At 43.8% G+C, this 24,722-nt stretch overlaps 1 protein-coding gene across 3 annotated transcripts in view; it reads left to right on the top strand.

Annotated features, from left to right (window-relative positions):
• PAX3 (paired box 3) overlaps positions 1-24,722 on the top strand; it is a 98,743-nt gene that overhangs the window by 59,050 nt on the left and 14,971 nt on the right. For all 3 annotated transcript variants that reach the window (XM_038585118.1, XM_038585117.1, XM_038585116.1), the window contains exons 5-7: positions 7,267-7,472; positions 19,315-19,480; positions 20,324-20,538. In XM_038585118.1, coding sequence (XP_038441046.1) covers positions 7,267-7,472; positions 19,315-19,480; positions 20,324-20,538 — 587 coding nt within the window. The remainder of the gene's footprint in view (positions 1-7,266; positions 7,473-19,314; positions 19,481-20,323; positions 20,539-24,722) is intronic.

The raw sequence follows: 24,722 nt of genomic DNA, 5'->3' as shown, positions 1-24,722 counted from the left end.
GTGGAAATCGGGAGAATAGGCCTCAGCCACAGGCCATTTCTTGGGATCCAACAAAAGGCTCCAAATAAGTCAACAAAAATCCCAAAGATCACAAAGGGAAAATGTCATTTGTCATTTACTCTGGGTCTGTGAGGGAATATCGGTCTTGCTTCCCTCCTCCTGGCTTTCACCCGAGTAAACACGAGAGAGGTCATTCACATCTCTCTCAGTGTAAAAGGGCCACTCACTTCACAGCAGAAAACAGTGAGCTGTCCCATCGTCCCCTTCACGTTGCATGGTGAGACTCGCCAGCACGGGAGACAGTCCGCGGTCAGCCAAGCAGGTGCACCCGACTTCGAGCTGACCCGTTGGAAGACCCTGTGGAATATCCCTGCCAGACATGGGAGGAAATGAGCTCAGGGAGCTCTCAGGCACGATTCCTAGGTTCATTTTAATTTATTATTATTATTATTATTTTTAATCAGCGAGACACAGCTTTAAGTACAAAAGTCTAGCTTGCAAAGATGACAGATGGAAAGACCTCATCCGATTTGGTCTGGGGCCATCTTCGAGGAAATGACCGATGACTAAGGACGTCAGCCTCAGAGCCCGCAGAGAGAGATCCCCAACCCCCCCAAACCTCCTCTGTGTCTGTAAATTGCATTGTGTTCTATCTGGGACAAACATAGAGTTTAAATGGTTGTCATGTTTTGATTCTTTAATTATTCAAATGAAAGGTCTTGCTGAGAAGAAAGACAGTGTGCCAAATTCATGCTTGTGAATTATTTTGTTTCTCCATTTTTTGCCTGTCTCCCATCTCTGAATTATATCGGTCTGGAAACCAATAATTATAGAATTCCACGTGACTAAATCCCTATAAAATTGAGGGAAGATCTCATGTATAATAGCGTTAACTAGGATGAAATATTTCTTCGGGCTACAGAAGAGGTCACAAGGGGTTAACGGACAAAGACATACTCTCTAATTCTGTAATTCCTTCTTTAATTAAACTTCATGGTTGGTCCGCTGGTGGTAATACTTCTGCGTTCCCCTCCCAGTTTGATTTGTTTCCGAAGGAAGAATTTGTAATCCTGCGGGGTATGATTGTGGCCTATGCTTGATCTTTTTTTTCTTTTCTTCTTCTTCTTCTTCTTCTTTTTTTTTTTAAATCGATGCTGATCACTTTCCCAAGGTTAATCTTGGGAGTTAAGTGAAATCATTGGGATAACTAAAAACTTTGGCTCCTAAGACCTACAATTAGCTGGAGATAGAAAAGGAAGAAAAGAACTTTCTTACAAAGCTCCGAGCTGAAACATTGAGGCACCTGAGGAGAGACAATATCATCCTGTGATCACTCTAGGGTGTCTGCTGAATAGCTTGTGACTATCCCAACAGATTTCAAGTTTTTTATTCCTGCACTTGTGTCCAAAAATAGTTTGAGGTTACTTTCCAGCACGTGAGATCCTTTCACTACCATGTTTTTAATAGCAAAAAAAAAAAAAAAAAAAAAAAAAGAAAAGGGAGAGAGAGAGAGAAGGATTTAGTAAAGATAGAAAATGAGTGATCAGTTCAACCACTTGTGATCAATAATATGTTCTAGATGGACCTGGGAATTGTAGGACCAGGAGTCGGTGGTGATTCTTAAAGGGGACTGCAGATGGTCAGACTGACTATTTTGTTTTCTGAATTAAGTTCATTATTTTGGCAAATTGATTCATTTCTTAGAGCTTTATCCTTATTTTAACAGTTACACTTAAATATGCAAAGAATGCAATAAATGTTCGTTGATTGAATTAAGTTCAATTAGAAAATTATTTGACTCGGTGTATAATATTTTTTAAATTTTTATTTATTTATGATAGTCACACACACACACACACACAGAGAGGCAGAGACATAGGCAGAGGGAGAAGCAGGCTCCATGCACCAGGAGCCCAATGTGGGATTTGATCCCGGGTCTCCAGGACCGTGCCCTGGGCCAAAGGCAGGCGCTAAACCGCTGCGCCACCCAGGGATCCCCCTCGGTGTATAATATTAATCAAACTGTTGTGCTTTCATAAATTTCATTTGATTCTAGGATGTTTTTGAAAATCTGGGACAGAGGAGAGTAATAGGTAGCAAGCAGCTAAATAATTTGCATCGGAATTCCTGTTTGGATTTGTTTCTGGTACTCCTCTTTAAAAGGACTCTGTGTGTGTGTGTGTGTGTGTGTGTGTGTGTGTGTGAGAGAGAGAGAGAGAGAGAGAGAGAGGGAGAGGGAGAAAGAGAGAGAGGAACTTAGCACCTATTTAGAACATACCAGGCTAGAAGAGAGAAAGTATGTCCTCTGATGCCCCATAGACCTGGGTCAAATCCTAGCATCCTTGGTCATGTGATCTGAATAATGTCTTTGAGTCTCAGTTTCCTTTTTCTGTACAATGGTGTATTTATTTCACAGGGTCTTTGTGTAGTAACATTAGGAAGAGAGAGAAATCCTTGTCTTCTTGCTAAGGTTTGCTACAGGTTCATTAGAGTCATTGAATCACATGAATGGGTAAGTCAGAGAATGGGTGGTGAAGGAGTTTTGAAAATAGAGTTAAAAAATCTGACAAGAATATGGATTGGGATAAAATCTGAGAATTACACAATTTAAAGCAATTCAATCTCCACTTAAAAAGCCACGTATTATATGTTAACATGGATTTCTTTTTTAAAAAATGTTTTAAATTTAAATTCAGTTAATGAACACGTAGTGTATGTATGTTAACATGGATTTCCTAGGAGCACGACTCCGAATTTTCAAATTGGGGAACAATGTCTCTATTTAATGAATAATAGAGCAAACTTTGTGAAGGCATGTGTAGAATATGACTGAGCAACTTAAATGTAATTGAAAATGTCCCCTCAATATTAGGGTCAGGCAGCAGAAATAATCCAAAGAGATCATTTTACCGAAGAGAGTGTATTTAATCTCATTGCTGTATCCTTGCAATCTGTTACCTCATTTAGATAACTGCCTTGCAATCTTTCCGTGGGGCTGTCTGAAAAAAAAAAAAGCCTTTTTTTTTTTTACTTTGGTGTAATATTTAGCCAGATTGGGTACTTTGTATCTAGTATCTAAAGTTGAATAAAGATATTTCAACAAAATGATTTCTTTTGTGCTATTAAAATGGGTTTTAAGGGATCCCTGGGTGGCGCAGCGGTTTGGCGCCTGCCTTTGGCCCAGGGCGCGATCCTGGAGACCCGGGATCGAATCCCACATCGGGCTCCCGGTGCATGGAGCCTGCTTCTCCCTCTGCCTGTGTCTCTGCGCTTCTCTCTCTCTCTCTCTCTGTGACTATCATAAATAAATAAAAATTAAAAAAAAAATAAACAAAATGGGTTTTAAGTATCAGATTTGTCTTTGATAAAAACTGAAGGTTCAAGTTCATGACATTATTGTCAGTCATGTTCAGTATACATTTTATATCTATTGAGTGATATAAGAAAAACCCAGTAGTATTTCCATCTTTAGAAATAGCTAGTATTTCATAGCTGGTAGATTAATCTTGGGTTGCTGACTTAACATATTTTAAAGCCCACATCCTTTTGGGGTGTACAGATGGAGGAAAGTTAGAATTAACTTGTACAACTGTGGCTTCATATTGCCAAAAAGGATTAGTTGGTTCAGATAGCATTCCAGCAGAAAAATCAGGCAAGTCAGTGTCTTTTGAAATGATGTCTTGCAGAGGTTTTCCTAGTTAGATACGACCATTGGATTGCTTTTGAATAAACAGTCTAGAAATACAAGTAGTGACTTATTAGCCTGTTAAAGAAAATTTGATTTTTAGTGGTGAAGGCTGTCCTACGGAACTCCCAGATGTTCTAAGTCTTTTTAATCATTAGCTATTGGTGGTTCTTCTCCCTTTTTTAAACATCACAATCCTCAGAAAAAATGGACAGTTATTTCCCGGAAATATTCAGGTAGGCAAATACTTGCAAAATCTTCTAGATCATTTTTGAGGATCGAAACTTCCAGATTTCACTTCGAGTAGATGTTGGGAGACTCAGAAGAGCAGAATTCCCATTTAAAGGTGCAAAATAATGGCAGAGAAATCAGTGTTGGCTCAAAACTGCAATTTTACCACTAGTTTCCATTCTGTCAACGTGTGTTTATCAAACACCTACTATGTTCCAAGGCAACCAGCAGTGAACAAGGCAGAGAAAGGCCTTGAGCTCACAAAGCTTATATTCTGGGGGATGTTGATTGTTAGGGTGAAACATGGTGGTCTTGACCCTCGGAATTAACTCTCACTGGTATTTGTAAATTGAAGGAGCCCCTTTTTCTTCAGAAACTAGAGATGGTTTTGATTAATTGACCTGACAGTGCATGGCACATCATATTTACTTGGGAGGATTTAATAACCTTAGAGACTCCCAGAGGAAACATGAAAATTTCCACATACTATTATCCTAATGGGATCATAGTAAGAGAGAGTGGAAGCAAAGATTTAAGGTTTTCACAGGCAGGGGAATCTTTTGGTCAGTCTTTAAATGCTGTTGGGTTTTTCACTTGAATTCACAGAAGACGGAAAAGTCAGAGCAAGTGAAGAAAGGTAACCATTGCGTGGTGATTTATTGTCTTAGGGGAAAGAATAATCTGTTTCTTGGGAAATCTATATTATTTATAATTCAAAAATATGTATGTGGAAACACTGTTTGGATAAGTGGCAGCCGGAAGTATTTTATGTACTTGGGAATTTCAAGAGAGAAAATAATAATCTGAAATATTCTATTGAGGGAATTCTCAAAGGGTCACTTAGGACCCACAATGTTGGCATCCACCACCCGCACAAACAGAAACTGGAGGGGGTGGTCAGCAGTCTGGATTTTAATAAGCTTTTTGGGTGATTCCAATGCTCCAAAAGTTCAAGATCCATTGCTCGGCAATGATGCACCAATTATCGCTTTGTAAAGTTTGACTCACATTTAGCAAACATATACACATGTAAGTTGTATTGGGAGCTTTTGAATTTTATGGTACAATCAATGGCACATTTCTTAGCATGTTAGTTCTCCTTTAAACTATTCCCATACTTAAAGCAGGTCTATTTTATTTTTTTCAGAATCCTAAAATGAGATTTATATCAAATGAGACCATTTTATCTCAAATGACACAACATGATTGAATCAGTAAGCATAATGGCTAACAGAGAGTAGATGCACTATGTATTATAGTTCCCTTCTACTTTTATGTACAAGCACCTGCTTTTTTTTTCTTTTTAAAGATTTTATTTATTTACTCATGAGAGACACGCAGAGAGGAGAGGCAGAGACACAGGCAGAGGAAGAGGCAGGGAGCCCGATACAGGACTCGATCCCGGGACCCTGGGGTCACTATCTGAGCTGAAGGCAGATGCTCAACCCCTGAGCCACCCAGGCGTCCCTACAAGCACCTGTTTTCCTCAGTCATATAGATTATGAATTCACTCTCTTAATTTTACGATTTGAATGTGAATAAATTATAAAAGTATTAGACATTTTTAAAAAATCCCTAAAATGATATGTCATTTTATTTGGTTATTTGGATGCACGCCACTTTGGGTAGCTTATATCCTGACGTAGAATGACATTTTGGATTTCTGTAGGGCAGAGTTGAGTTTGAGCTTAAGGTAAAAGAGAATGAGTGGTGTAGGAAGTACTGCATGTTGACCTTGCTCCTTGGCACCACCTGGATGGATCTCCCCAGGTCCAATACGGCCTGAGCGTGCAAAGGAGTTACCTCGACAGTGACACTACCAATCTACAAGTTTCTGGATTTCCTTCCTTGTTTGCTAACAGCAATCTCAGCCCCTTTCCCAGAGGATCCCCCAGTTATTTGGGGGGAGTTTTCAGAGCGTGTTTGGATGTGTTCAGGAGCAAGGCCTCTCGGGCTGCTGAGTTCTGCTGAGTAGATGGCCTGGGAGCCCCATGATGGCCATCTGTGAGCGCCTGGATGTGCCAAGGCCTCGGGGAGAGGGCTGCTATCTTCCCAGAGCCCTGTGTCCGCTGGACTCCAACCTCAGACCCCTGCAGAGGCTGACAGGTGCTCTGTTACAGGCCAGAATGCACCGACGTCAAACCATATCATCGGGGCAAATTCCTAATTTCCCAGTTCTCCTTCCCTTTCGTAGAGATACCTGCACGCTCAGTGTGGAAGATCTCCTCCCCTGATGCCTGCGAACACAGGCAACTTCAAACTTTGCTTCAAACTTTGCGGGAAGGGCCTGCCGCAGGGCTGGTTGCAGGGACGTGTGACCTATGCAGTCACCCACCCGTGGCCCCACGCCCAGAGGGCCCTCTGGTTTTTATGCTCTGTTGTGGCCATCCCAAAATTTGTAATAATTTTTGAACACAGGGACGAACATTTTTATTTTGCACTGTGTTCCTCAAGTTGGGCAGAGTCCTGGGCAGCTGCTCACCATTCAGCAGAGAGACCCAGGGCCTCTGAACTTCGGCATAGGGACAGTTTGCTAGATGATGCCTGCTTTTCCTTGAGCCTATTCTTGAGGTTTTCATTACTAATATCTAAACTCTCCTTAAATATTTCTCAGTATCTAGTGATAAGAGACTAAATTTAAATATGATTTCTTTCATGGGAGTAGAGTCTATAAATTTGTAGGAATCCTGTAACCATTTGCTATTATTGACTTTTTGAAAAAAAAGATTTTGTTTATTTATTTGACAGAGAGAGAGAGAGACAGAGAGAGCGCACAGGTAGGCAGAGCGGCAGGCAGAGGGCCAGGGAGAAGCAGGCTCCCCGCTGAGCAGGGAGCTCACCTTGGGGCTTGAATCCAGGACCTGAGATCATGACCTGAGCCGAAGGCAGGTGCTTAACCGACTGAGTACCCTCCCCAGGGGCCCCCCCATTATGGACTTTTTAGATTCTAAGTCAGTTTTGGAATTTTTTTAGATTACTTTTGTTAACAGCTTTCGTCATGTAAAAGGTAGTGAAGGTTTATTTGGAACCACATTAATTTGATTCCTTCATCAAACACAAATGGAGCACCGTTCAGGGCGAAGCTCCGGGACCATAGGCTGGAATAATGCCCGTCCCTGTTTTCGGAGATTTCAGAGTGGGCCCGGAGTGACAGGTGCCGAGGACAGTGGTATCTGCCTGGGGGGCTCGGAGACAAAGTAGGGCAAGAGATTGCTTATCATTTGATAAGTAACCCTGCAGGAGGGGCTGGGCGTCCGCGGGAGGCCCCTGGGGACGCTCCAGGACGAGGGGTTCAGCGCGGCCAGACTGTGTCGACGCCCGGCTTACCGCTTTCCCTCCTGTGCATTTAGCCTCCGCGCCCCAATCGGACGAAGGCTCGGACATCGACTCGGAACCAGACTTGCCCCTCAAGAGAAAGCAGCGCCGGAGCCGAACCACCTTCACCGCGGAGCAGCTTGAAGAGCTGGAGCGAGCTTTCGAGAGAACCCACTACCCCGACATCTACACGAGGGAGGAGCTGGCACAGAGGGCCAAGCTCACCGAGGCCCGAGTCCAGGTACCGACCCCAGGCACCGGCCCCGCCCGGCCCGCAGAGCTCCGGGGGCCACGTTAGGGACGGCTCCGGGGGCCACGTTAGGGACGGCTCCAAGGGTCACCTTAGGGACAGCTCCGGGGGCCACGTTAGGGACGGCTCCGGGGGCCACGTTAGGGACGGCTCCGGGACCACGTTAGGGACGGCTCCGGGGGCCACATTAGAGACGGCTCCGGGGACCACGTTAGGGACGGCTCCGGGGGCCACGTTAGGGACGGCTCCGGGGGCCACGTTAGGGACGGCTCCGGGGACCACGTTAGGGACGGCTCCGGGGGCCACGTTAGGGACGGCTCCGGGGGCCACGTTAGGGACGGCTCCAGGACCACGTTAGGGATGGCTCCAGGACCACGTTAGGGATGGCTCTGGGACCACATTAGGGACAGCTCCAAGGGTCACCTTCGGGACGGCTCCAGGACCACGTTAGGGACGGCTCCGGGGGCCACATTAGAGACGGCTCCGGGGACCACGTTAGGGACGGCTCCGGGGGCCACGTTAGGGACGGCTCCGGGGGCCACGTTAGGGACGGCTCCGGGGACCACGTTAGGGACGGCTCCGGGGGCCACGTTAGGGACGGCTCCGGGGGCCACGTTAGGGACGGCTCCAGGACCACGTTAGGGATGGCTCCAGGACCACGTTAGGGATGGCTCTGGGACCACATTAGGGACAGCTCCAAGGGTCACCTTCGGGACGGCTCCAGGACCACGTTAGGGACGGCTCCGGGGGCCACATTAGAGACGGCTCCGGGAACCACGTTAGGGACGGCTCCGGGGGCCACGTTAGGGACGGCTCCGGGGGCCACGTTAGGGACGGCTCCAGGACCACGTTAGGGACGGCTCCAGGGGCCACGTTAGGGATGGCTCCGGGGGCCACATTAGGGACGGCTCTGGGACCACGTTAGGGACGGCTCCGGGGGCCACATTAGAGACGGCTCCGGGGACCACATTAGGGACGGCTCCGGGGGCCACGTTAGGGACGGCTCCGGGGGCCACGTTAGGGACGGCTCCTGGGGCCACGTTAGGGACGGCTCCTGGGGCCATGTTAGGGAAGGCTCCTCACGGGCAGCTGCAGCCCGGCCGCGAAGCTCCCCCTCCCCTCTCCTGTGCCTTCTCTTTGCCTTGCCTCGCTGGCAGGACCGTGACCTCTTTGTAATTTTCATTTGTACTTACCTCATCCCCCTGCACTGAATCCCTTTTGTGTTAGGTGTGTCGAGTGTAAACAGCGGGGTTTTTACTCGGCTAACTGGTCACAGCTTTATTTTACTTTTTTCTCACTTAATAGGCTGGTAAGTCCGCTTAAATTTATCCATGTGATAAATGGGGTTGACTCCTTTTCTGTCATGTTGCTTGATACAAGTGTTTTATATGGAGAGATTTCAAAGTGACCTTTTTGTTTTCTTTGCATTCTGAGCAGTTTTTTTTTTTTTTGGTTATTTATGAAAATGTGCATTCTTATGTTGGCCTTTGGTTATCATTATTAGGAGGATATGGTTATATCAGATATATCACCCAGAAGTGTGCCAGGTGTACACCCAGAAGTAATTTTAAAAAAAGGATTTCAGGAATCCTTATTATATACCGGGTACTATCTGGACGTTAGGGGCAGTATATAGACAAGAGCAAACAAATTTTGAGTGATCCCTTTGTGCCAGGCACTTTTCTAAGTGTTTCCATGAATTAACCCATTTCTTCATCATTAAAACTGTATGTTTGTATTATTATTATTATTATTATCACCAGTTTGTCAGACTATTGAAGTAACTACCCAAAGTCATGAAGCTAGTCAATGCTGGATTCCATATAATAATTGGATTCCATATACTTCCTCTTAATGGTCTTTCAAATTATGAAGATGGGCAAAGGTGTATCAAGTACAATTCCTCCTATGGGTGCCACAGTCTAGAAGCATTTCAAAAGGCTATATTATTTTAAGAATTGTTCGCATTATCTTTTGAACTTTCAGAATTACTCTGAACTCTCTGGAAAGGCTACTTTGGTATGTTTCTATTGATTGGTAGAATAACATTTTCATCACTAATAGAGATAATAAAATACTGTCTTTGAAGTATTAAAAATATCTTAGGGTGTCCTAAAACTTGTTAAGCAAAGTTACCTTATCTGCAAATGTGTTCTTCCCAACTACTTGACTTTCAAAGTCAAACTGAGGCTGGAGACTCAGCAATAACTAGTCAGTTGATATGGTCCCTCGATTGACCAGCACTTTCTCCTATGCAGCTGATTACCTCTCCTATTCTAGGCTTCTACAGAAATGGCCTCTTCCAGGCTACAGAGCCCAGTGAGAGCCATTGTCTTATTGACCTTGACTTGCCATGTATAATCGTCCTGCTAAGATAGTGAAGGAATGCTAAGATGGAGTAGGACAAGTCTCCCAAGGAGCTTCAGTCTAATATGGTTAATAAAGTAAATACAAATAATAATAATAATAATAATCAGATATGATAAGTACTGTAAGAGAAACAAAATGCAGTGGGAGTTGAGAAGGGGAAAGAATGAGATCTTGGCTGGATAAGGAGAGGCTCACAAATAAGGCAGATTTAAGATGAATACTGGAAGCTAAATAGAAGCTCTCCAGACAGCGAGGGTGGGAGGAGTACGTTAGCAAGAGGAAATGATGTGAGCAAAAGCGTGGACGGTTGGACACACATGAGTTACATACCTGATGATCTTTCATTTTTGCTCATGTCAGAGGAACAGTGAATCATTGGATTTGGGTGGAGGGTAGGAAGAGGTAGGGTGGTGGGAGGAATATGGTTGGATCTCTAGGCTGAGGACATCCTGTGGAGGGCTTGGGTTTCAGGTGAGGTCTCTCAGAGTCAATGGGATGGGCAGTGGAGGCTGTGGGCATGAATGGGCTGGTGGACACGGGAATGGAAAGGACAGGACAGTGGCAGAAGGTATTCAGAAGGTGGAGTGTAGGTAATGGATTACGTAAGCAAGAGATGGGTGGAAGGGTGAATGAAGAGAAGAGTCGCAGATACGGAGAGGCCTATAGTGCAGATGTTTTACAGCTGGAGCTATTGACTCTGTTTACCTGTTACATCGGGATATGGTGCTCCTCTCCAGAAATGACCACCGCTAACCACAGATTCTCATAATATGTAAATATTATATATAGAAAATATGTCATGTATGTATTGTGATTTATATATAGCAGGGTTACAGACATTGCATTTATCAAATCTAATAGCTTTTATTACAGTTCTGTGTTTACCTAGTTTAAATCTGAAGTCAGATCCACTCTTCCAGCAAACCGGTATAGACTGCCCGCTGCATCCCGGGATTTGGTCCCTCTATTCCCTGGCTGGCCAAGCCTGCATCCCGAGTCTGTCCTTTAGACAGAGAGAAGATCAGCTCTGCACCCAGGGTCAAAAAATAAACACCAACTTTTAAAGAAATCAAACAAAGAGAGTGATGGAAAACTGAAAGTGTTTGGGTTGTCGTAGGTCATTGCTGCCTTTGACAAAAACAAGGACGGGGACAGAATAAATCTCAGACCCGTGCAGCTTGTGTGGTGCCCAGCGTTCACATCTGGCCCAATGAATGTCAAAGGAGAATAAGAAAGGCCCATTAACTCGCAGAGGACATGGGATCAAACCAATAAAGAGTGGTTCATATTTTTCTATACAGTGACCTCCTCTCCAAAGCAGGGCCCTCATTAACCTAACAGCTGTCCTAATGTGGCTTTAACCCGGTGACTCTTTACATTCCTTATGGCTTCATTAGTTCCCTTGAGACACATCATGTCTTGCACCACAGCTATGATCTACGGCCTAACAAATTCCCTACAACACCCGGCATATGGATCTTTTACTTAACACAGCAGGAAAAAGAAGGGAGTAGTTAATCACTGATTAAAATGCCAGAACAAAATCCTTTAGTTTTTAGAAGGATCTGGGAAAGCAGTAGCAAAGTCAACTCAGTTTGAGTGATAGCCAGAAAGTGTGAGTTAGTTTAATTTGGGGCACCTGGGAAAACCAAACACCAAATGAAAAAAACCCCTCAAGCAAGTCTATATTCTATTTTCTTTTTTTCCTGAGTAAAATATCTCTAAAGTCTTCTGGATCGAGATGACACTAAAGCTATAATAACTTAGGCCTTTGTCAGTATTTCATAAAAATCTGTTTAGACAGTAGCTCCGTTGTGTTTATCACAGCCAAACCTGAGTACACAACCTAAGAATTATTGTACACCAAAGCCGAATTTGCCTAGTTCACCTCCTGTGTATTATCATGCAAATAATGGCAAGCATTAAAGTTTTGTGGGAAAGAATGCAAATATTTATGATGTGCAAAAGTTTTAGTAAATATTCCATCTAAGAACTCCACAAAGCAGGGAAGCATCACTCTTTTACCACCAAGATAATGGAAGACAGCAAAGAAAGCTGTTTGAGGAAACAGCGTATACGGAGGAATCAGAAAATGTGGGTTTTCTGATTCCAAGTCTCATCTTGCCAAGTGTGTTTTGCTAAGGAAGTCACTTAATTCTGCAGTAATCCTGCTGGCTTCAGATTTATTTTTTTTCTCTTTTAAATTTTAAAATATGGGATAGGTTAGATCAGATGATCTCAGTCTGGGTCCACAGATGACAAGGATAATCATGGATGGACTTCTGGAAGTCTAGGAGACTTGAGATCTGTTCACACAATGTTGTGCCTCTGCCTGTGTGTGTGTGTGTGTGTGTGTGTACACGAGCATTAACTGGGCAGTGGTGGGGAGGGGGCTGGCTTTGTCATATTCTCAAATGCCACTGCCGCCTCTCTTATACCCCAACTAAAAATAACTAGCTCCATGAATTTTCATCAGTAATCGGAGATTCTCACCAAAGCCCAATAGGGATTGATTGATTGGTTGATTGATTGTAATTCCAGTACAGTTAACATGCAATGATATCTTAGTTCTAGGTGTACAATAGAGTGATTCAAAAATTCTATATATTAGTCAGTGCTCATCACACTAAGTGTACTCTTAATCTCCATCACCTATTTCACCCATCCCTGCACCCACTTCCCCTCTGGTAACTATCAGTTCTCTATAGTTAAGAGTCTGGTTTTTGGTTTGTCTCTTTTTTCCCCTTGTTTTATTTCTCAAATTCCACCAATGAGTGAAATCATATGGCATTTGTCTTTCTCTGGCTGACTTATTTCACTTAGCATTACATTCTCTAGATCTCTGCATGTTCTTGCAAATGGCAAGATTTCATTTTCCTTTTATGGCTCAGTAATATTCCATTGTGTATATATTTCACATCTCTATCCATCTATGGATGGACACTTGGGCTGCTTCTATAATTTTGCTGTGGTAAATAATGCTGCAATAAACATGAGGGTGCATATACCTTTTGGAATTCGTGTTTTCATACTCTTTGGATAAATATCCAGTAGTGGAATCATTGGATCATAATGTAGCTCTATTTTTAATTTTTTGAGGAATCTCTGTGCTGTTTTCCACAGTGGCTGCCCCAGTTTGCATTCCCACAAACAGTGCATGAGGGTTCCTTTTTCTCTACATCCTCACCAACACTTGTTTCTTGTGTTTTTGATCCAGTGGGGATTTAACACTATCCAACAGATCTATATGGTTCAGAAGTTAAGATAGGCATGGAATATTTGGCCTGAATTCCAAAATAATATGGAAATATTATTTCATAAATATGATCATCCTGAAATTCTCTGTGAGAGTTTGCTCTTGGGATGAATGAAGATGCAGCTGAGTATGCTTTTCTGTGGGACCATGATCCTCTGACATTCTTGGGAGCAGGGCACTTCTCCTCATCACCCTTACCCATTCTCTCCCCAATCTGCTCTTCATACAGTGGTCAGAGCTGGAGAACAGCAATAATGGGAGGGCTGGGAGAGTGTGATGTGGCAAGAGAAGAGGAAGAGAGTGAATGAGAAGGACCAGGGAATGAGCAGTTGGTCCTCAATTTACCTACTTGGGAAGCACTGTATTTGGCATTTTCACATTAGACACCACTGAATCTAGTGCTAATGCTTTAATCCAATGCTTTAATCAAGCATTTTATTTTTTAAAAGATTTATTTAGTTATTTGAGAGAGAGAGAAAGAGTGAGAGAGAGCAAGAGAGCATGAGCAGGAGGAGGGGCAGAGGGAGAAAGGAGCAGACTCCTTGGTGAGCAGGGAGCCCAACACGGGGCTCAATCCCATGACCCTGAGATCATGACTGGAATCGAAATCAAGAGCCGGATGCTCAATGGACTGAGCCACTCAGGGCATTTTAAATCTTGCTGTGAATTCTCTTTCTGAGCATTAAGTATTATGTTCTCTCCCCATTTTCAAATTGCATTTGAAACAACCCATCTGGAATAATGTAGGTTAGATTGCCTTTGGGGACCACACCAAAAATGTGAACTAGTAATTTCTTGATGGGCAAAATTAGGCTTACACCATGGGACAATTAGCACTAATCCATGAAACTTGGAAGCAAATTTGACCTAAGTCTCCATTCAAGCCAAACTGGCTTTCAATTATTTGAGGTGTTATTTGGGCATTCTCCTGTCTGCTCATGGGCACAAAGGCTTTGGCTGTAGACCACAGGCTAGGAAAACAAAACAAGGCTTTAATTCTTGGGTGTCTAAGACAGAGATGGCAACATTCATACTTAATACCTACCATTTATTGAACACTTAATACCAATTAGGTACTCTTCCAAGGGCTTTGATTGTATTGTCTCATTTAATTGTCACAACAATCTTGTGAAGTAGTTTTCCCCCTCCCATTTAGTAGATGAGAAAGCAGAGGCCCACAGACAATACATAAACGGTTCAAGGTCCCAGAGTTAGCAAGGTGGGGGTCCTGGGAGTCAACTTTTGCTTAGTCTGCATTTCATCTGTGTGAATAAAAAGTATTATTATATCATTTAAACCATGAAGTTTTTGGGGCGCCAGGGTGACTTGGTCAGTTAAGGGTCCAACTCCTGGTTTTGGCTCAGGTCATGATCTCAGGATCGTGAGATCGAGCCCCATGTTGGGCTCTGTGCTCAGCGCAGAGCCTACCTGAGATTCTCTCTCCCTCTGCCCCTTCCCTGCATTCATGCGCATGTATCCTCTCTCACTCTCTCAAATAAATAAATAAATAAATAAATATTTAAGAAAAAATAAAGTACAAAGTTTTCCCCAACTAACACTGTTGAGAGTCTGAACAAATTGGTTACTTGTTTGACCCACGAAGAGAAAATTTTATGAAAATCCTCTTTTTTTTTTTGGTGGTTATCTTTTCTCCCTGGTTATTATGATGGGATGAGGATCTTTCAATTTAAATTTTGCTTAGAACACTCACTGGATATTATATTACTTCAGAAATGAGTGTGAAGATCGTTTGCAAAAAGCATGACTATGGCTTTCTGGAAGGGCTCTGTAGAGAGACAGGTAGGGGAAGATCCAGGGGCCAATGAAGATAAACCAGGTTGCAGTTCATCAAATGAAGTAGAAACTTGCCTTGTGGGAGTGTTTTGATGTTGTGGGATGTTATGCAGGCAATTATTAGCATTTAACTGTAGCTAATAGTAGTAATGGGCCGGCGTAGGCCTCCTGCCCCACTTCCGTACCAGGTAGGTGTGACGCCGAAGGCCGGGTAATGTGTGGGGAGAGTGAGATTATGTCGAATTATAGGTCATAGGGTTACATTTAAGAGGTGATAGCCAACTTTGTGAGATGTGTCCTTTCTGCCCTTCTGGCTAAGAAATGGGCAGAACACGCCTGATCGGCTCTAGAACGCCAAAAATCAGTTTGTTTCTGTTGCCATTGTTACGCTTTGCAAAACAAAGAGGGGTTTCTGGTGATTGTAACTGAATCACAAATGCCTTCCACCCATTTTAGATGAACTAATTCGGTGTTAGACAGTCATGCAGCCCACTTAGCAGATTATTCATTGGCGTTGGAATTAGTGAGACAATATTGAAAGAGTCCTCTGAGACCTCTGAGCACTAAAGGGAATGCCTTTCGGTAGAGGATGGGGCCATAGAGGATCCCAGGATCACTGTGCTTGGTCAGTGTTGGGTATTTAAAATGAAAGCTATTTCAAGGGCAACTTATTCCTATTAAAAAATAGTAGAGATGTCTTCTATGAGTTTCAAAGTACAAGGAGGCAAGGACCACTTTCCCATTTACAACCTTAGTATATGTATGTATGTGTGTATCCATCTATCTTTTTTTTCAAGATTTTTTTTTTATTTATTCATGAGAGACACAGAGAGAGAGGCAGAGACACAGACAGAGGGAGAAGCAGGCTCCCTGTGGGGAGCCCAATGAGGGACTCGATCCAGGAACCCCAGGATCACACCCTGAGCCGAAGACCCTCAACCGCTGAGCCCCCCCAGCCCTATCTATCTGTATTTAATGCTTCTTTTGGCAGACACAGCTGGTCTGAGGAGATGCAGAAGGCTGACAATGGCAAGATGATAAAACAAAGTCTGGTTAAATGTCCAGAGATGGGAAGGATAGTCCTCAGTCCTCAGTAATCTCTGGTTCTCTCAGGAATAAATAGCCTTCTGGATTTATTCAGCCTAAATTTAAACATCATTTAAATTCCTCCCCTTGGGAAACTTCTGAACCTCCCGTAGAAGATTTTTTAGTACAGATTTGCTTCTTTACTACTTTTATAGTAGGCATAATAGAGATTGTATTGTAAATGTAAGATCTTTTAAATATAACTCCTGGTGGGTTTACTCAGTGTCTTCTGTATTTGTATCATTTTGGAAAAATGAAAAGAAAACCTCTAAACCTTACATCCTGGGTCTTTTGAATAATCTGAAGATATCTTTAGAAAGTTGTGTTGTTTCTTGGTATTTGTTGTCTGAGCAGAGACATTTTTGAGGTAAAAAAAATTGGGTGATGGAGGAGTTAGACTGATCTTGGATCAAAAGTAGGTTGAGATCGACAGAGCCATCAGGCTTGGCCACCCACTGGGTAAATCAAACTCGGTTTACTTATCTAAAGGTTACAGAAGGAAGTTGGCACAGAGAGATTGGCAGCGTGTCCTTTCACCGACAGAAGTGGGAGCTCTGAGATCTTCCTAAAGGATCTCACCAGTGGAATGGAGGGACCGTAAGTCTGAATGAGTGAAATCGCATCGAAACTTTGGAAATTCAGTGCTCTTCCCAGCCTAGAGCTGGTGGTGCACCGCACATACGTTGGTTGAGATAGGTGTCCGAGGCCGTTTCCCCTGAGCCAGGTGTGACTTATTCATCTCAAGGTTTTAATTTTTTTAGTTTTTATTTTTAAAAAGTTTTATTCATTTATTAGAGAGAGAGAGAGAGAGAGAGAGAACACAAACAGGGGAAGTAGCAGAGGGAGAGGGAGAAGCAAACTCCCCCCTGAGTAGAGAGCCCAATGCAGGGCTCAATCCCAGGACCCCAGGATCATGACCTGAGCCAGGTCATGGTTGAGCAGATGCTCAACCACTGGGCCATGCAGGCGCCCCTTTCTCAAATTTCTTTTCTTTTCTTTTCTTTTCTTTTCTTTTCTTTTCTTTTCTTTTCTTTTCTTTTCTTTTCTTTTCTTTTCTTTTCTTTTCTTTTCTTTTCTTTCTTTCTTTTCTTTTCTTTTCTTTTCTTTTCTTTTCTTTTCTTTTCTTTTTTCTTTTCTTTCTTTTCCTTTTCTTTCCTTTCCTTTCTTTTCTTTTCTTTTCTTTTCCTTTTTTTAAAAAGATTTTATTTATTCATTTATGAGAGATGCACAGAGGGAGAGGCAGAGACACAGGCAGAGGGAGAAGCAGGCTCCATGCAGGGAGCCCAACGTGGGGCTCGATCCCAGGTCTCCAGGATCACGCCCTGGGCTGAAGGCGGTGCTAAACCGCTGAGCCACGCAGGCTGCCCTCTCAAGGTTTTCAATATACAATACGGCCACGGTGTGTGGTATGTAGTACAGCACACTCAGGCATGGAAACGGCCCAGATTTCTTACCCTCAGCCTAAACAGCTTGTCCCAAGGCCTTCTGCGAATCATGGTGACAGACGCTCAGATGTGCAGTGAGCCAACACACTGATGCAGACCCGAAGCCGAGTGCTGGCTAGTTCATGGCTCTATTATCCCAGGTGGCAATTTATTAAGTTAAGTAAAACTCTAATTCAATTATGTATCAACATGGGAAAATATTGACTTACCTTCGCTTCCTGTTGGATACTTAAGGAGTATTAACTGTGAGTACTTTGAGGAAGTTCAAGCAGCTTTCCTGACCAGTGTCTTACCACAAGCCTGGAGAAGAGCAGATTCCTTTCCAGACAGATGCTTGGGCAACAGCAAGAGTTTAAGAAGATGCCTTGGTGATGTCTTTGTTACACTGGGCTTTCTTGCTCCAAAAGGGAGGAATTCCTGCCTCCTCACTTTTCTTTTCTTTCTTTTTTTGCCTCCTCACTTTTCTAAGTGTCCACAACGTAAGAAAAATCACAGTTAAGTTGTGTAATTGTTAGTCTATCCTGTGAGGAAACGCAGTCCTACCTTTCCTAAGACACGCTGGTCTCCTGCATTATCACCTCCATCTAGAGTGACCTTTTGTTGAAATCGTATCCGTACTCCAAAATGAGTTCAAACTCTGCCTCCACTCCAAACTTTCCCTGCTTCTCTGCATTTCCAAATATGGAGCCTCTACGTCTTGTGAGCAGTGATTTGGGTTTCCGTGAGGGCTCTGTGGATTCCCAAGGGAGGGTAGGTCTGAAAGCTGCTGGAGCGGAGGATTCCCGTCTTCTCCCACCGTTTCATTCATCCCTTTCTCCCTCTGACTGCAGGCACAGTGCTTTATCCAAATGAAGTTTTCGATAAACTTTCAGTATAGAAATTAGAATATTCTTTAATTGGTAGAGATGCTCTGTGGTTTTGGGAGAAACCTCATAAATGCACTCTGTCAAATGATTCAAAGTTCCACATTTAAGCTGCAGATGCAAAAGCTGGGCAAGATGATGGGACCCATTAAAAACCTCATATCGCTGTTCCTTAAAGTTTCAGACGCCCAGTTATGGGTCTTACTCCTATTATCACCATTTCTCCCCAGCTACTTGCCAAAATATATGGGTTTTGAACTCTTTGAAAGATTTTCATTACATTATACCAATTTTTTTCCCCCAAATTGTATCTAGTTATCATAGCGCTTGGCACAGAGTATTAGAGGTGCTTAAAGCTGTTGTTGAAAGAAATCATAAACTGATTATTTAAGGGATCTTCTTAGATAAAATGCTTTCATTTCTCGAAACACTTACCTTATGCCAAAGAGGTCTGATCTTATTTCCATTAAGATTAGAACCATGTCTCAACTTGGAAAGGGATGCTAAAATGGTTCCACTTAGCCTCTTGCTCAATTTATATGATGATACAGAAGCTCTACCTGTAGTGATCATAGCAATGCAAAGACAGCCTGATAAAAATAACAAATGCAAATTTAGTGTGATAGGCAAGACCAAATTTGGACATAGGTCATGTACAGGTCAGAGAGGCTCGTACCCCCTCCCTACAGTGGTGTTAGAGATGGAGGTGGGCAGGTGTTGGTGACGGTGACAGTGGGGCGTTCCTGTGGTCTCCAGCCCTGCTCAGCCATCCCTGCCCATGGCCATTGCGGCGTTTGTGGGAGCTCTGCAGGGCCCTGGAAGGTCCAGGAAGCCCCTTTCCTGACCCCTGACATTTAACTCTCCTTTCTCCCCTGACAATACAACACAGGAGGGGAGGGCTCTTGCATCCATTTGCCCTGTCAGTAAGGGGCCTTTAATCTGTTTTAGCATGAAAAATTCATTAAGAATGTACTATTATTTCATCAGTGAAATCCTCAAATTTTAAATTAAATCCATAGGTTTGGTTTAGCAACCGCCGTGCGAGATGGAGGAAGCAAGCTGGCGCCAATCAACTGATGGCTTTCAACCATCTCATTCCGGGGGGATTCCCTCCCACAGCCATGCCGACCCTGCCAACATACCAGCTGTCGGAGACATCTTACCAGCCCACAGCTATTCCGCAAGGTACGGAGGGAGTCGAGGGGTCCGCATATAACTCCCATTGCCTTCTCTGCTGCTTATTTTACAGGGGCAGGGAAATCATCCTCCATGCCGACCTTGCAGCTGCTTGGGTGTTAATGACATGACATCAGGGTATCCTGAATGTACCTGTCACATCTCGGAAGCATGCTTGGTTCTACGACGTATTTGGATCTCTCTGATCCAAGTGTTCTCATGTCGTAGTATTTCGGTATTCTGACGCAAAACAACTTTCCTCCATCAGTGTGCCACTTGCTTTTCCTTTGTTAAAATTTCTCCTTCTGTATTTGTGCTCTGGTCCGCAGTGGAGTGCAGCTCCACGATGGTCACTAACTGCGGTAGTAATAGAGCCGAGGTAAGCTTTGATAGGGTCACTATTTGATGGCACACAGAGGCGGATGGATGGGATCAGTGATAAGGCCGAGTTATTTTGATTAGGAAAGATAGCACTGCGGGCATCCCACACTAACACGTAGGTGCTTTCAGAGCATATTTGATATGAATTGCGAGACTTGCCATTCCGACACTGGTTAATCCTTACGCTCGTTACTAATAACCTGCGCTGCCCACAGAGGTTCGTCATCACTGGTACTGTGACTTCTGCATTCGTCGGCTGGGGGGGGGGGGGCATGCCACGGAGGTGTGTAGGTGAGTCATGTACTTGTGCTCGTGTGCGGACACGTGGCTGCGTGCGTGCGTGTTAAGGAGTGCAGTTGGAAACGAGGGCTTGGTCTGAGCGACGGGGCTGCCGGTGGCGGTGGCGCGGGGAGGTGCGCTCCTCCTGCTGGCCTGCCCGGGCCGCAGAGCTGACCGTCTTCTTCATTGCAGCCGTGTCGGATCCCAGCAGCACTGTTCACAGACCTCAGCCGCTTCCTCCGAGCACCGTCCACCAAAGCACCATTCCTTCCAACCCAGACAGCAGCTCTGCCTACTGCCTCCCCAGCACCAGGCATGGATTTTCCAGCTATACAGACAGCTTTGTGCCTCCATCTGGGCCCTCCAACCCCATGAACCCCGCCATTGGCAATGGCCTTTCACCTCAGGTCAGTCCCGTGTTTCCAGACAGACGATTTGCTGTATACCAGAACCAAACAGTCAATTCCCCGAGGCGGTCATATAATGAATTGCCAAATTTAAACCATAATGTATTCTTTATACAAGCCACATGATTTCAGTTTTCTGGTTTCCTTTCTCTCCACCCTTCCTACAGGCTGTATCAAAAGTTGTAGCTTGGACTTAAAATCCAAGTGATTTTTAATGTAATCAGGGAGGCTCTGTGTTTATCTGTAGTTGTCAAGGCATTAGTCAGCTCCACCCCTCGTTCTGGGCTTTGGGTCAGCAGCTCACACGCATTGTGTTGTTGTCGTTGTTGTCGTTTGTTTGTTTTCTCTTTAAAAAAAAAAAGGTACTTGATCGGCTGATAGGGTTGTGAACAAAAGCACCTAGTCCGAAAACACTAAAGCTTTTATAACACAATTGGAGAGGAAGCAAGCAAGTTGGGTGGAGAGAGACCAGCTGATGACTCCAGAACTCTGGGATAAATGAGCTATAAATGCGCAAATTAGGAGAATTACTGCTACTTTGGGAATATATAGATATTTGAATGTTGTAATTGTTTTTCTAATTTGCATTGGACTATGAGCCTTTCTTGAGAGATCGTATTAATAAATTGCCTTGATAATTGCGTGTCAGAGGGTTGGATAAATTTCCTCCATGTGGCATCTGTCTGAGGTTGACATTATTAGCGGTTGTTTAAATACAGATCGCTTGATTTTATTAGAGAGCTCTTGGCCCAGGTGGCGAGGAGAGTTGCCCACTAAATTTGGAGAAGTGTCACAAAGGGGTTGCAATCTATAATTGCGATCGAGAATCTCTTCGGGACCGAGAGTGAGAGTTTTAACAGCTTTATCTTTTCTTAACCCCCTTTTTCCTCTTGGTGGTTGGAAAAACAGAGAGAAGCTCAGAATGACAGAAATGAAAAGTGAAAAGACAATTATACTCAATTACACACTAATCACCGACTATCACCGCCGCCTAAGCACCAAGAGGGCATTCTAATAGGCAGAAAATGAGATTTTAATGGCACAAAGGGTGGCCAAAATAACGACTCCTATATCTTTGCCTTCTTCGTTTTCTTCAACTTGTGGTTTGCGTCTTGGGAGTGCAGTTCCCGGGCTCTGCACAACGGTGATAACTCTGAGCAGCTGAAAAGTTCAAAGCCGTCGGAGTTGAAAAGAATGAATAGCAAAAGCAATGAAATAAACATTTCTGCCTAAAGGCAAAAGTTCATAAATCCTTTTTTGTAACAGTCAATGTAATTAAGTTTCATAGATTCCTATAGCACATCCTGGGATAAGAAATAAGAGGTGGCTTTAAACCTCGGCCGAAAAATAACAACATGAAAACAATGAATGTGCCTTCCTACAGGACTTTAATAAATGTAATTTCCAAGTGCTGGCATTTGTGAGTGTGATTTTGCATGAAAATCATGGACTTTTATTAGTAGACTCCTCTTTAAAATGCCCAGATTTATAGCACATCGGCTTCTTCCACAGTTTAGAAGGAACATCAGAAGTGGTTATCTCTGCGGTTTTTAACATCAGTAGTTTGGGGGCTGTAGCAGAGCTTTTTTGAACACGATTTGGTTGAAAGTTTTCATAAAAAGTCAACTAACCCTGTCTGCTTCTGCAAGGTGGACCCAGGACTCCCTTGGCATTTCTTTCGTGTTCAATCAGAACAGAAATAATGACACGGATCTGTTTTCCAGAAGTGGGTCTCCTAGTTTCTTGGAAGTGTATGAGCTTGTGTGTTATAATACGTGTATTATATTGTAGTCTATTAGTATCATGTAGCTGGAGTCACTAGCACTTCGTCTTGAGACTGTTAACCTTTGATTTTATGATCCCAGCGTTGGCAGTAGGATGGAAATCATTCCAAGAGCAAGCAGTGGAAAATTCACAGGCAACTCCTCCTATATTTCTTTATTATGCTCTTACATACCACGTTAAGTCCTTGCTTCTTTGTACACATCCCGGGTGTTTTGCATTTCCACCATACCTTTCCTCCTGAAGCCACCACTAGGGATCCGTGTTGTCTTCGTGCTTGGGGCACCCCCAACAAGCTAGAAAAGGGACAGATAATATAAGGACGTTCCTCCTTATTTCTTCAAAGCAGAGTCAGGGAATGAGAGTGAGTGGATGAGAATCACGCCAAACATATCGAAAAAACAACAGAGTAGGAGATTGGGAAATGAGGACTCAGATTTCTGTAACCTTGGGATCCATAGCTTTGCAGGATTGCCTCTACTTAAGCAAACTGTGTGTGTGTGTGTGCGGGGGGATCAACCCTACTTTTGGTTGTCTGGCTTTCTTAGGAATATCTTAAAGAAAATTTGAAGGCAAGAGCCCACTTCGAACAGTCTGGTTTACCTGGTAACTAAAGAAGAGAGTAAAGAAAGGCCCTTCAGCCTTCCTGCTGATTATGCAGAAGTGCTTATTACTAGGTTGGCTCACACGGTATTCACGATGGATCTAATCTTACCATTTCTCTCCTTCCTTTCCTCCTCCACTTCCTCTGTTTCTCCCTGGACATCTAATAGGTGGACAAGTCAACCGAGGCTCAGCGAGCTCGAGGCCTGCTGTGGAGACCATCAGGTGCCAGAGAGAGAATGGGGGCTGGAGCCCGGGATGCTGGGCTCAGTCTGGGCTGGCCCCCATGGTAGCACAGGGTTGGGCAGAGAGGGAATGGGTTTCATGAAAAATAAAGGCAGGGGGCTTTCATCATATCTTAAAATCATTTCGTGGAGATGAGTTTCTTGAACTTTTGGGTGCAGGTTAATTGACTCTTTTCGCTAATATGCCCTCTGCATGCTTTTTGGCTTTACACACTTTTCCTATCAATCTTTTAACTTCCCCCAGATAATTGAAAATGGGCAAAAAAATTTTTTAAGTGTCTTCAGAGTAGAAAAAAGAAATTCCCCTGGGCAACCACTGTTAATATGTTTACATATTGCCTTCTGGCTCTCTGGGGTCTTACATCTTTTAAAAATATATGTATAATTGAGATGATAGTGTATATAGTTTTGCACGTTGCTTTCTTTCTATCATTACAATTGAATCTAAAGGTTTTTGAGTCGTTTTGGTCAGATCTTTGTAGATCTTTTCAGTGGAGGCTGTCCGACATGTTCATAATAATTTGTGCCTTGCATTTGACTTTTTCCCTAGTGGTGTTGGCCATTCAGACTTGGATCTCATGAGTTAGAATGTGTGTGGACTGTGGCGGAATGGGCTTTCTAGTTTCTTGTCGAGGAATTACTAGACACCAGGATGACAACTGTTTCTCTGTGCGTGCATGTCTTTTAGTTGGTTCTCTTCTGGAAGTCTCCAACCTCTCCCTCCAATCTGCTCCCTCGAGCAACGACGCCTCTAAAACTTGGAATCAGAGCCTTCAGCCAAGTGGTATGTCTTCAACACCTTCCAAGCTTTTCTCAGGGAGGGCCTCAGCTTCGTGAGGGACAGGTGTGAGGCAGTGACTCAGGATGGTCACACCAATCCAGCTGGTCAGATTCGAGTAGCAACAGGCCACCATGTATTTTGACAAAAGATCAGAATACTGACAAACACTTTTATGTATGTATGTATGTATGTATGTATTGACAAACACTTTTAGAAACTTTGGCCATATCCTTCCTCAAGTTGCGGAAAGGGACTGCGCACTCCTCCATCTCTGGTGAGCGTATCTTGTTCTGAGAGAATCTGTCCCTATCTGAAGAATGTGGCCATTTTTCTCAGGGAAAAGCTGAGACCAATGCAGCACCATCGTCTAAATAAGCCAAATCTCCCTCTTTTCCACTTGTTACTAATTCTCGTGTAAACACAAATTACACAATTCACTTGCTGAAGAAGCGCAAGGGCCTAGCAAGTTTTCCATAGGCCCCGGCACTGACATTTGGCCTTATTTTCCTGCAGGCCTGGTGCAGAGGCTTTACCAATGGAAGGTTTGGCCTCACATCCCCCCAACGACGGGATGTGTCGGGGGAACCTGAGGCGGGAGCCTCAGCGATGGGTGACCGAGGGGCTGGGCTGTGACCTCCCCACTTCTCACTGTCTCTGAATTGCATTTCATGTGACCCGCACAGCCCTTGAGGAGATGGGGGGATTCTCTCACTGGACGACAAACAGCCTCTGAGAAGAAAAGCTTTGGAGTCACTGCAGCGAGGGCTCTCCCC

This window comes from Canis lupus, chromosome 37 (assembly GCF_011100685.1).
Source record: "Canis lupus familiaris isolate Mischka breed German Shepherd chromosome 37, alternate assembly UU_Cfam_GSD_1.0, whole genome shotgun sequence".
In the NCBI taxonomy this organism is placed as follows: Eukaryota; Metazoa; Chordata; class Mammalia; order Carnivora; family Canidae; genus Canis; species Canis lupus.
This window is presented reverse-complemented; position numbering and strand designations above follow the sequence as displayed.